We start from the raw sequence: 13,112 nt of genomic DNA on the forward strand, positions 1-13,112 counted from the left end.
CATTTAATGGTAAGGTCCTAGGGAGTGTTGCTGAACAAAGAGACCTTGGAGTGCAGGTTCATAGTTCTTTGAAAGTAGAATCGCAGGTAGATAGGATAGTGAAGAAGGCATTTGGTATGCGTGCCTTTAAAGGTCAGTGCATTGAGTGTAGGAGTTGGGGTCATGTTGTGGCTGTATAGGACACTAGTTAGGCCACTGTTGGAATACCGCTTTCAATTCTGGTCTCTCTGCTACAGGGAGAATGTTGTGAAACTTGAAAGGGTTCAGAAAAGATTTATAAGGAAGATGCCAGGGTTGGAGGGTTTGAGTTATAGGGAGAGGCTGAATAGGCTGGGTTGTTTTCCCTGGAGTGTCCGAGGCTGAGGGGTGACCTTATAGAAGTTTATAAAATCATGAGGGGCATGGATAGGGTAAATAGACAAGGGTACTTGAGTCCCCAGGGTACTTGAGTCCAAAACTAGAGAGCATAGGTTTAAGGTGGGGAGAGGAGATTTAAAATTAAAGGGCAACCTTTTCACACAGAGGGTGGTATGTGCATGGAATGAGCTGCCAGAGGAAGTGGTGGAAACTGGTATAATTACAACATTTCAAAGGCATCTGGATGGGTATATGAATAGGAAGAGTTTAGAGGAACACGAGCTAAATGCTGACAAATGGGACTAGATTAATTTCGGGATACCTGGTCAGCATGGATGAGTTGGACCGAAGGGTATGTTTCCATGCTGTGCAGCTCTGTGACTTGATAATTGGGAAAAGATGAGATGAAATGAAGAAACCATTGATCACACCGGGTGTTTTGATGATCTGAAGTGATGGTGGAAGCAAATTCAGTTGTAACTTTGAAAAGCAAACTGGGTATCTGCAGGAAGTGGAAAAATGCGCAGGACTGTGGACAAAGAGTATGGGGAGCAGGACTAAAAGGAACACTACTTCAAAGAGGCAGCAGAAACATAATGGGATGGTTAGCCTCTCGCTGTACTATATCATTCTATGATTGGGATAAATTAGTTCTCTTTTTGGAATATATTCCTCGCTCCTCATAATCTCTAACCTTGTCCAAAGCTTTGATTATGTTGAAAAGGATTTATAATGTATTCTTTTGTCTTATTTTTCAGAATTAGAACACTGATTTGTTTGACACCACCTACAAACCTGGTTCTCACAAATCTGAAGTCTTTCTGCTCCCCATCTAGATGCATCCTCTTTAAGGTAAAGTGACAAAATTGAATGGTATAATCTAGAATGGGTTCTCACCATTGATCTGTATGATGTCAGTATAACTGTTCACATATCATTAACCAGATGAGTAATCAACATGATGTCATTGACTGTTAATTACCGCACAACAATGGGGTATTTCCAGGTGATTATTTCTAATACATTTCAGCCTTGACTGTGACACTTGGTATAATCCTTTGGGTGGATTGCCCGTAATCCTGTGAATGTAATTCCAGGTTCATGGACTTCAAGTGCTGGCCTTTAAGTAAACTACACTTAGCAGGTGTCCCTGTTGATAGCCAGGAGGCACTTTTTACCAGAATGACTCTGAGAGGACCAGTGGGTCCATGAGAAATCTCTATCCTTATTTCCTCTAATTTTACTGTCTATAATTTATTACTTTGGGGAGAAGATATTTTCTTGTGGACTGTGTCTCCCTCCTCTAAATTTCTCTTCATCTATCCCTTTAATAGTGTGTCCCCTTTGAAGGCTATGATAATATAAAGTATAATATTCCATATTTGCAACAACCATTACAAAAGGATGCAAGTATTATCTGACTGTTTCATACTGTTGTTCATGTTTGAGTGAGCCTTGACCAGAACATGTTGTCTCCATTAACACACTGACTGTTTTTCACAATCACTGGATACCATTTAACTTAAGAAGTAATGTAATGTTGAACTTTATTTTTCAACTTTGTACTAGGATGTTGCCAGGTTTGAAGGATTTGAGCTGCACGGAGAGGTTGAATAAGACTGTTTTCCCTGGAGCGTCAGAAGCTGAGGGGTGACCTTATAGACGTTTATAAAATCATGAGGGGCATGGATAGGATAAATCAACAGTCTTTGCCCTGGGGTGAGGGAGTTCAGAATTAGAGGGCATACATTTAGGGTGAGAGGGGAAAGATATAAAAGAGACCTAAGGGGCAACTTTTTTATGCAGAGGGTGGTACGTGTATGGAATGAGCTGCCAGAGGATGTGGTGGAGGCTGGTACAATTGCATCATTTAAAAGGCATCTGGACGGGTATATCAATAGGAAGGATTTGGAGGGATATGGGCCGGGTGCTGGCAGGTGGGACTAGATTGGGTTGGGATATCTGGTTGGCATGGACGGGTTGGACTAAAGGGTCTGTTTCCATGCTGTACATCTCTATGACTTTATGACTGTAATGTTTAACCTTTAACTTTATTTCTTTATTTTTCTACCTTATTCTAAGAAGGACTGTAATGTTTAACTTTTAACGTTATCTCTTTATTTTTCCACCTTGTACCCTAAGATTTTGTACCTTAGTATTTGCATCTAAGATGGCATTGGGATTGGCGACCTTGTACGCCTTTCACTGCCCTCCTATACGTCTGCACTTGAGTACACATGACAATAAAATCCAATCTAGTCTAATCTGACCAGTTAGGTCACTTAGATTGTCTTTCAAATGAATCTGGAAGGTCAGCCCTCCCTCTTGTGTCCTGCCTTTTTAGAACTGGGGGAGGTGGGGGGTGTGGGGGATATTTAACTCAGATTGTAGTTCTCCTCATTTGATGTCGATGAAGCCCACATTGGATGATTTAGATATTTACTTGTAGAGACAAAGGCCACTTAGGACTCCCCCTGAAGTGAATTGGGTGTTTTTTGAGTTCTTTTTATTTTTTCATGGGATGGTAGTGTAGCTACCCATCTTTAGTGAGCTTCCTTCTTGACTTGCTGTGATCTATTTGTGACAGGTAGACTCACTATAATGTGAGGCGGGGGGGGGGGGGGGGGGGGGAAATCTTCCAGGAATTTGACTGATTAGCACTAAGTCAGGATGGGGTGGACCTTGCAGGTGGTGATGTTCCCCTGTATCTGATGCCCTTTTCCTTCTAGATGGAAGTGGTCATGGGCTTGGAAGACATTGTCTCAGGATCATTGTTGAGTTTTTGCAGTGCATTTTGTGGATAGTATACACTGCTGCTTCTGAGTGTTGGTGGTGGAGGGAATGGATGCTTATGGTTATGGTGCCAATTAAGCAGACTGCTTTGTTCTGGATGGTGTCAAGCTTTTTGAGTGTTGTTGGAAGTGCACCCATCCAGGCAAGAGGGCAGTATTCCATCACACTCTTGACTTGTGCCTTACAGATGATGAACAGGCTTTGGGGAGTCAGGTAGGGAGTTACGTGCTGCAAGATTCCTAGCCTATGACCTGCTGTTGTAGCTACAGTATATATATATATGACTATCCACTTCAGTTTCTAATCAGTGGAAACCCCAGGATATTGATTTCAGGGGATTCGGTGATGGTGATGGCATTGAATGTATGGTGATGGTTAAATTCTGTCTTTTTGGACACGGTCATTGCCTGGCATTTTTGTGGCCTGAATGTTACTTGTCACTTAGCAGAACCAAGCCTGGATATTGTCCAGATCTTGTTGCATTTGAACATGGACTGCTTCAGTATTTGAGGAGTTGTGAATGTTGCTGAACATTGCCAGTGAACATTCCCACTTCTGACCTTATGATGGGAGGAAAAGTCATTGATGAAGCAGCTGAAGATTTTAAACCAATGGGGAACTCTTGCAGAGGTGTCCTGGAGTTGAGATGACTATCTTAGCCATGTACAAGTATAACCATAAACCTATAAGATATAGAAGTAGAATTATGCCCATTCGATCATGGCTGATTGAGTGACCCTAGCCATAATAAAATCCATTTGCCAAATCTCAGCCACTGATCAATTATCTTGTACAAGAAGTAGCTTTTGTACAAAATGACTGCACGTAAATTACAACATTTTTGATTTGAAATTCTGTATCTTTATTGCAACATATAGACATACACCACTCTTTTTGTTGAGGGTGAACACGTTGCAGTTCACAATTTATTTTTTGCCACATCACCAACTGTAGCAATACACAAGAAGCAATGTAACAAAAACTAGGGAATTAAAAGTAATACTTTCCCGATCGCTCAGTCAGCCAGCAGTTCCAGTTTTCGAGATCACAATAATTCTGCTCATTCCTTCGTACCTATCAGAGGTTTTAATCCTGGTGTCTGTGGTCATCATGGAATCAGTTCGTCAGGAATATCCACCATCCATACATCCTTGTGTCCTCTGGCTGGGATTGGCTCATGCAGCCATCGCGGATTGGACAAAGTGGTGAGATATTTGTGCTCCAGTCCTCGAAGGACAGTCTGTCCCTCCAGCTTCCTCATTTCTTCAGGAGTTATGTCACTCAGGCATTGCCAGGTCTCTCCGATATCAACTAATCCTTTGGTAAACACACAGAGGGATTTTTGCTTTTAAAATGGTGGAGACACATTCATCGCTGTATAGAACCTGAAGGTTCACAATGAGTGGCTGCCAGGGAGCAGGCATCACACGCAACAAAGGCCCATTCTCTTGGGCTGGCACTGTCCTTTTATCGGCAATAATTGTCAGGTGTTTATGTGACAGAATCTTCACAAAGGAACTTTAATATTCTCAAAGGAATTGGACAGCAACAATATCTGATTCAGTTGCAATTTCCTCCCTCCCTCTGACTAAGTTTGACCTGCTCTACTCATATTGTCCAAACCCTCGTCCCCTCCCCGACATCGGCTAAGAGGAGCAGGTGGGTTTCCACATTTCTGCAGTAAAGACAATCAAGTGTCACAGAGTGTGGTTAAACCTTCCTCCCTTACTCTTTCCTTCCCTTTCACTCCCTGTTCACAGAATCAGAATCCTGTTACAACACAGGAGGTAATTTGCTCCATCATGTCTGTGCTGGCTCTCCAAATGAATGATTCACAAGTGCTGTTCTCCTGCCTTCCCCATGTAGCCCTGCAAATTCTTCCTTAGCAGATAACTAATTGCCTCTTGAGGGTCTCGATTGAAATGGCCTGCACCATGTTCTCGGACAGCACATTCCAGATCCCAACAACTCACTGCGTCCATGGGTTTCTCCTTTCACTCCATTGTTTATTTTTCCAATTACACCAATAGGAACAGTTTCTCTCTATATACTCTGTCCGGACTCTTCATCATTTTGACCAACTCCATCACATCTGCTTTCACGTTATCCAAGGAAAACTTTCCTAATTTCTCCAATTTATCAGCATAAGTGAAGGTCCTAATTCCTAGAGCTATTCTTGTTAATAATGTCACTGATCATACTGTGAAAACTAACAATGCACAGTCCAGGGAGGCCATGTTGAGCGAAACACACTCTCCTGCCCGTCATTGCAAAGATGCTAAAATGGCCAAGTGCTCTGTATCTGTGATAATACCAGCGGACAAGTCCTTTGCTTTCATTACAGTTTAAACAATCTGATGATGTATACTAATGATTCACATTTACTCTGAATAATGTTAAATATGTCAAAGAATGGCACTGAGTCACGAGGTACAGGAAATTCTCAACAACTTGCAATGGTACAGAGCTTCTCATGCAGTAAAGTGACCCAAGGTGCTTCAGGGAAATATAATGACCAAAGAGGCAAAGGTGAAGATAACTGCAACAAAAACCTAAATCGTTGGAGATGAGTAAATGGAGCAGTTTCGGAAGACCATTCCAAAGCTTGGATCCCAGATAATTGAAAACACAGCCATTATTGGTGTGGCGAAGTGAGCAGAAGGGTCATGTAAAAGAGCACAGGGATGGTTGAAAACAGTTGCAGAGACAGGATGAGGTAAAACAATAAAGGTATTTAAACATGAGATTGGGAATTTTAAATTTCCCCTTGTGGGGGACTAAAGGCCACTACTGTAGAAAATGCAGGCAAGTTGGGCATGTGGGACCACTCTTGAGACAGGGCAGAACTTCTGGGGGTGAGCTGAAGATTACACGATTGGAGGATAGGAGGCCAAACAGGAGATCAATGGATGTAGAGGTGATGTTTGCATGGATAAAATCACATGCTTAATCCCTAATATGATAGTCGGTGATAGACACAACAGGTTAATGGTTGGTTAGACATTGTCCAGGACTATACTTTTCCAGTCAGAATTTTATTTTAACTTAGAAATCACTAAATACCAACAAACTGTTGGCATTCCCTACACTGCACCCTAATCCATTTGGTCTCAGGTATCCCTGCCTGATCCTATTACACAAAAACAGAAGACCTCAGCTGAGACAGGGGGAGACGTGAGCCAATTGACCTCAGCACTGCCAGGTCTAAAGGAATTGTCACTTCGATGAGAGACAGGCCACTAGCAAATGCAGAACACAGCTCCAGCCTGACATCTCACTTACAGACTGGAGTATGGGAAGAAAATCCTATTCATCCTTGAGAAATCTATATTATAACCAACAATTTAGTACCTCGAGCGTTTTGATGTGTGCAAATTACCATTTGTGTTTCTGACATTATCACAGTGACTACATGTAAAAATACCCTATTTGTTGTGAAGTGCTTTTGGATCTTCTGAAGGGGTTGTGGAAGGTGTCACATAAGTACAAGTCTTATTTTTCTCTTCACAGTGCCTAATCAAGGCAAGTATGATTGTGGAAAGTTATGTTTGAAAAAGGCAAAGCATAAAGTAGTTGGCAAAAAATTAGAATAATTCTAAAACAGTTTGTAGCTCAAACACTATTTAATGAGCTGCATGACAATTTAAATTAGCATTTCTTAATTTTGGTGCAAGAAAGTGTGGTACAATATCTGATTTGTTGGCTGGTTCTTACCATTTATGAGAAGAATATTTCTTCATCTCCTCGCCCCATCTCAGTCGTGTGGGCACTACATTACAGGAAGGATGTGAATGTATTGGAGTAGAGTACAAGGACAATTTACAAGAATGGTTCCATGTATGAGCAACTTTAACTATGAAGACAGATTGAAGAAGTTGGAATGATTCTCCCAGGAGAGAAGAAGGCTCAGAGAGTTGACTGAGGCTTTTAAAATCATAAGCAGGCTGGATTGAGTAGTTTGGGAAAAGTTGTTCCTGCTCATAAAAAAAGAACAAGAATGAGAGGGAATAGATTTAAAGTGACGAGCAAAAGAGGCAAAGGTGATGCGAGAATATAACTTTTTCTCATCAGGAGTTACTACAGATGGAATGCAGTGCATGGAAATTTGGTGGAGGCAGGTACAGTTGAGGGAGCTATGGTTGGCTATTTGGACAGTAATCGTGTGTATGGATATGGGGAAAGGCAGAAGATTGGCACCAGATCATTGAGTAAGTTCAGGTACGATGTGCAGAATAGCCTCCTTCTGCACTGTAACAGTTCTGTAATTCTGTAAATGCCAGAGGGCAAGAAAGTGTTAGATGAGAAGGTGTATTGAGTTTGGAGTCTGCTAGGGGCACATTTTATACAACTGATCCATGTTTTCAGATGAAGCAGAATTGAGACAATTCTCTCGTCTTACCGACAATTACTCCCCTGCCAAACTTCTCCCCTTCAGCCAGTAGGCTTTGTATTTGGGACTCGCTCATTTGCAGTGCGTGAGTGAGGATCTCTCTCCATTCCAGATCCTCCCAATCCTTGTGAGCTATGTGAATAGCCAGGGTGCAGTCCTGCAGCTCAGCCAGCAGAGGTCTCCAACGGGTCTCCACTGTCTTCACACTGTTCAATATCAGGCCTGCATAAGGCTGGCGGAATGAGAGACAGCCAACTCTCATTGACAACCTATTAACCCCTTCAAAACAATAAAGGGCCAACTACGATAAACCTATTCCAGACCTGGATCTGTAAGAAAAGAAATAAACAAGTATCCCCAGTCATAATGTTGTTAACCTCAAATTTTTAAATTAAGAAAACTTTACCTTTTTCAGATTTGAGATAGAAATGCCTACTTTCATAAATTGACAGTGTACATTTACTTTGGACTCTAGATAGCAGCTATTATCGTCTGACATAACAGGGAAGACAGTGGCATGGTGGTAATGTCATTGGATTATAAACCAGAGGCCCATCCTAATTCCCAAGAACATGGGGTTTGAATTCCACTACAGCAGTGGGTCGAATTTGAATTCACTTAATTAATAGACTGAATTGTGTCATAAAGACACCTAGAAATTGAAACCTAATCCCAGTAATTGTGCTATTACCTATTGCCCATAGCTTGGTAGGTCTGGACTTGTAAGCTAAGCAGACTCAGGCCTGGTCAGTATCAGCTAGCTCAATTGGTAAACTGAGAGATTTTTAATCTCAAGATTGGGGGTTTGAGCCCCAGTTTACATGCTGTTGTTTGCTGCAGTCAAAAGCACTGGATTAAGGTTCCAGTGATTTTAGGGGTATAGGTGATGTCCTTACCTCTAAGCCAGGCAGACTGAGGTCAAGTCTGAACAGGTTAATTAGAAAATATGTATCAGGAAATTATTGTCATAAAACCCCATCTTGTTCAGGGGAGGAAAATTGCCATCACCCATACCTGGTCTGCTCTACATGTGACTCCAAACCTGCAACAATGTGGTTGACTTCTAACTCTCTCTGAAATGGCCACTGAGTCCAGGGGCAATTCGGCATAGACCACAAATGCTGGCCTGGTCAGCAACATCCAGATCCTAAGAAAGAGTAAAATAATCACAATTTATTATACTTCAAATTAAAGTTAGTTTTTAATTTATCATTTGTCCTTTGTTCACAAATCATTTTTCAATTCATTTATCCTGTCAATGTGTTCCTCGCCCCTGCCTCATTGAAAACCATTCAAATTTAAATTTAATTAATAAATCTGGATTTAAAAGTAATTGTAGTTACTGGAAAAGCATTATTGTAAATAACTCATCTGGTTCACTAATGTTCCTTTAGACGTAGGAAATCTGTTGTTACCTACAAAGACCATTCAGCCCCTTGAACCTAGGCAAAAGTGAGTAGGTACATAGCTCAAAACCATCTAACCCTCGATAGAGGAAGCAAATTCACCTCAGACTATTGAGCGACAACTAACTCCCTCTCCTCAAACTGATAAAACTGGTTTTCAAAACTGTTTTCACAGTTAGGTTTTGTTATTCTGAGATTCACAGCCATTCATAAATTGCAAGAATATTTTTTTCTCTCAGTTGGCTGTGTGACTTTGGAACTCTGCTTCTGAAAGTGATAGAGGTGGGGGTCATTGAATATTTTTAAGACACAGATGGGTTCTGCAGAAGAGTCATACTGGGCTCCAAATGCTAACTCTGTTTCTTTCTCTATTGATGCTGCCAAACCTGCAAAGTTTCTCCAGCAATCCCTCCCTGTGTCTGCTGTGATAGATTCCTGTTAGGTAGGGAAACCAAGGACTGTCATGGGTAGATGGGAATGTGGAATAAGATCAGCCACAATTTTATCGAATGACTCCGAAGGGTCTGTTTGCATGCTGTACATTTCTATGACTGTATGACTGAGCAGGTTCAAGGGGCTTGGGTCAGAGTGGTGCTGGAAAAGCACAACAGGTCAGGCAGCATCCAAGGAGCAGGAAAATCGATGTTTCGGGCAAAATCCCTTCATCAAGGGCTTTTGCCCGAAATGTCGATTTTCCTGCTCCTTGGATGCTGCCTGGCCTGCTGTGCTTTTCCAGCACCACTCTGATCTAAACTCTGGTTTCCAGCATCTGCAGTCCTCACTTTTGCCTAGGTTCAAGGGGCTGAATGGTCTTTGTAGGTAACGACAGATTTCCTTCGTCTAAAGGAACATTAGTGAACCAGATGAGTTATTTACAGTAATGCTTTTCCAGTAACTACAATTGCTTTTAATTCCAGATTTATTAATTGAATTTAAATTTCACCATCTGCCATGATAGGATTCAAACCGACATCTCTGGAGTCTGAGAATATTAAAATCAAAGCATGGCTGGACTGGAAGCCAAAATCGGTCTGTAATCTGAAATAAGAACAGAAGGTGGTGGAGATACTCTGCTCCTTCTGGCAGCAGCCATGAAGAAGGACAGAGTTAACGTTTCCATGAGACCATCAATTGTAGGAGCAGAAGTAGGACATTCAGCCCAAAGAGTCCACTCTGCCCTTCAATGAGATTGTCTAATATGATGATCATCAACTCCACTTTCCTGCCTTTTCCCTATAAACCTCAATTCCCTTACTGGTTGGAAATCTGTCCATTTCAGCCTTGCTGAGAAGTGGCAGATGGAGTTTAATTCAGATAAATGTGAGGTGTTGCATTTTGGGAAAGCAAATTGGTTAGGCTACTGTTGGAATATTGCATGCAATTCTGGTTTCCTTCCTATCGGAAAGATGTTGTGAAACTTGAAAGGGTTCAGAAAAGATGTACAAGGATTTTGCCAGGGTTGGAGGATTTGAGCTATACTGAGAAGTTGAATAGGCTGGGGCAGTTTTCCCTGGAGTGTTGGAGGCTGAGGGGTGACCTTATAGAGGTTTACAAAATTATGACGGGCATGGATAGGATAAATAGACAAAGTCTCTTCCCTGGGGTGGGGGAGTCCAGAACTAGAGGGCATAGGTTTAGGGTGAGAGGGGAAAGATATAAAAGAGACCTAAGGAGCAACTTTTTCACACAGAGGGTGGTACCTGTATGGAATGAGCTGCCAGACGAAGTGATGGAGACTGGTACAATTGCAACATTTAAGAGGCATCTGGATGGGTATATAAATAGGAAGGGTTTGGAGGGATATGGGCTGGGTGCTGGCAGATGGAACTAGATTGGGTTGGGATATCTGGTCAGCATGGATTAGTTGGACTGATGGCTCTGTTTCCTTGCTGTCCATCTCTATGACTCTATGACCTGGTCTGAACAGCAGAATTGCTATTCAGACCAGGTAAAGAATTGTACACATTCACGCTTCTCTGAGAGAAGAAATTCTTTGTCATCTCTGTCTTAAATGTGTAACCCCTTATTCTGAGATGATGCCCTCTCGTCCTCGACTCTCCCACTAGGGGAGACAACCTCTCCAAATACACCCCTTCGAGTTCTCTATTGTATGCTTCAATAGGGTTGCCTCTCATTCTTCTATATTCCAAAAAATACAAGTTCAAATAATTTAAATTCCACCAGTTGCCGTGGGATTTGAACCTGTGCATCCAGAGCATTAATCTGGGCTGTTGGATTACTAGTCCAATGATGTTGCATAGAAAAGAGGAACAGGCCATTTGGCCCTTCGAACCTGCTTCAGCATTCAATGTACTCACAATGATCATCCAACTCAGTCTACTGTTCCTGCTTTTGCCCCATACCCTATGATCTCTTTAGCCCTAAGAACTATATCTAACAACTTCCTGAAAACATCTAATGTTTTGGTCTCAGCAATGTTCCATGGTACAGAATTCCACAGACTCACCACTCGCTGAGTAGGGTGATTTCTCCTCATCTCAGTCCTAAATGACTTACCCTGTTTCCTTTGACTGTGAACCTTGGTCCTGAATTCCCTAGTAATTAGGAACATCCTTCCTGCATTTAGTTAAAGATCACACAACACCAGGTTATAGTCCAACAGGTTTAATTGTAAGGCACAATTGTGTCCTCCACAACCACCTGATGAAGGAGTGTTGCTCCGAAAGCTAGTGTGCTTCCAATTAAACCTGTTGGACTATAACCTGGTGTTGTGTGATTTTTAACTTTATACACCCCAGTCCAACACCGGCATCTTCAAATCTTTCCTGCATTTACCCAGTCTAGTCATCACTAACTGCGTTGACCCTTTTATCGTCAAGCCATTTCAAATTAGATATGAGCCTAACATTCTGATGTAGCAAGTGGTTGGTAAATGGGAGTCAATGTGATTGACGATACAGAGCTGTGGATGAACTAAGCTCAAGTTTACAAAGGAAAAGAAAGGATGACTGCTTTACTACAGTCAAGGCTGGAGTTAATAACACCAGCTACTGTATTCCATAAAATTTAAAACAGTGTCACAAAACAGAAAGTTAAAAATCACACAACACCAGGTTATATTCCAACAGGTTTAATTGGAAGCACTAGCTTTCGGAGCGACGGTCCTTCATCAGGTGGTTGTGGAGGGTGGTAGCCCTCCACTACCACCTGATGAAGGAGCGTCGCTCCGAAAGACAGTGCTTCCAATTAAACCTGTTGGACTATAACCTGGTGTTGAGTGATTTTTAACTTTGTCCACCCCAGTCCATCACCGGCATCTCCAAATCAAACAGAAAGCTCTGATTTCAATTGCACATATCATACTAAATTAGAAATGGTGTTAAGACATTATTGCAGATCAGCTACTGGATAATACAGAGGGTTAGGGGACAATTCCAGGTCAGTGCAAATTACTCTGTGCAGGCCACAAGTAGACTTATCCCTGGGATTATTTACAAGAGTTATTTAATCAGGAAGAAGTGAATTTCAGGCTGACCTTTCTTAGAAGACAGGGGCTGCAGAACAGTCCTCTGTGTGTGACTATATTGGGAAAGAAAGAAGATTCACAGGTCAGTGTATGTATCTCCATTGAAAAATTAACACACAGACACTAACCTTCACAACTCACTGCAGCCTGGGAACCTCAACAGGAAGCACCAGCCCAAACCAATTCATCATGCTAGCAGCAATGCACAGGCCTAAGCAATTGATGACATACATGCTCATGGGGCCACTGTCAGTGTAAAGAATACATGAAAATTTGGAGTAACAAACAGGCTGTTTCGCCCTCGCTTTTTTCGTTTCACTCAACACGGCCTGTGTGTTATAAATAAAAGCCAAACATTGGATGCTGGAAAACGGAAATAAGAAAAGAAGGTGCTAGAAAACACTCTCCTACCTCTGGCAGCATCTGTGAAGAGGGAAACAGAGTTAACATTTCAAGTTGAATCTGAACAGAACCTTCTGTACAAAGTGTTCTTTAGATCTGGTGAATCTTTAGTGGAGAGTAAAACAAATGTAGACAGCAGTATCCAAGTTTTTAAAAATGTATTCATTCTTAGAATATGAGTCCCGCTGGTGACATTTTTAATTTATTACTTATTACGCATCTGTATTTCTCCTTTCGAAGGTTATGGTGTCCAGTGTGTACATTCACTTTGGAATAA

General features: G+C 41.7%; 1 protein-coding gene across 4 annotated transcripts; it reads right to left on the reverse strand.

Moving 5' to 3' along the window:
- Nucleotides 1-3,988: 3,988 nt before the first annotated feature.
- Nucleotides 3,989-12,589, reverse strand: zgc:110222 (uncharacterized protein LOC550336 homolog). Of its 4 annotated transcripts, none has more exons than XM_043705105.1 (4): nucleotides 12,562-12,589; nucleotides 8,555-8,687; nucleotides 7,550-7,869; nucleotides 3,989-4,467 (listed from the first exon to the last, which is right to left on the reverse strand). In XM_043705105.1, the coding sequence occupies exons 3-4, from the start codon at nucleotides 7,800-7,802 to the stop codon at nucleotides 4,259-4,261; spliced, it is 462 nt and encodes a 153-aa protein (XP_043561040.1). In that variant the 5' UTR covers nucleotides 7,803-7,869; nucleotides 8,555-8,687; nucleotides 12,562-12,589; the 3' UTR covers nucleotides 3,989-4,258. The 4 variants fall into 4 exon arrangements, with proteins under 4 accessions (XP_043561040.1, XP_043561042.1, XP_043561039.1 ...); XM_043705107.1 differs by lacking the exon at nucleotides 12,562-12,589 and adding an exon at nucleotides 12,443-12,523 and having other exon boundaries at nucleotides 8,583-8,687; XM_043705104.1 differs by lacking the exon at nucleotides 12,562-12,589 and adding an exon at nucleotides 12,443-12,523.
- Nucleotides 12,590-13,112: the final 523 nt, after the last annotated feature.

Source organism: Chiloscyllium plagiosum, chromosome 15 (assembly GCF_004010195.1).
Source record: "Chiloscyllium plagiosum isolate BGI_BamShark_2017 chromosome 15, ASM401019v2, whole genome shotgun sequence".
In the NCBI taxonomy this organism is placed as follows: Eukaryota; Metazoa; Chordata; class Chondrichthyes; order Orectolobiformes; family Hemiscylliidae; genus Chiloscyllium; species Chiloscyllium plagiosum.

Coding starts and splice junctions, on each gene's coding strand:
- zgc:110222 (XM_043705105.1), bottom strand. CDS start 7,802: ATGAGAGTTGGCTGTCTCTCATTCCGCCAGCCTTATGCAGGCCTGATA. Junction 4,468..7,549: donor TGGCAGGGGAGTAATTGTCG/GTAAGACGAGAG, acceptor TGTTTACCAAAG/GATTAGTTGATATCGGAGAG.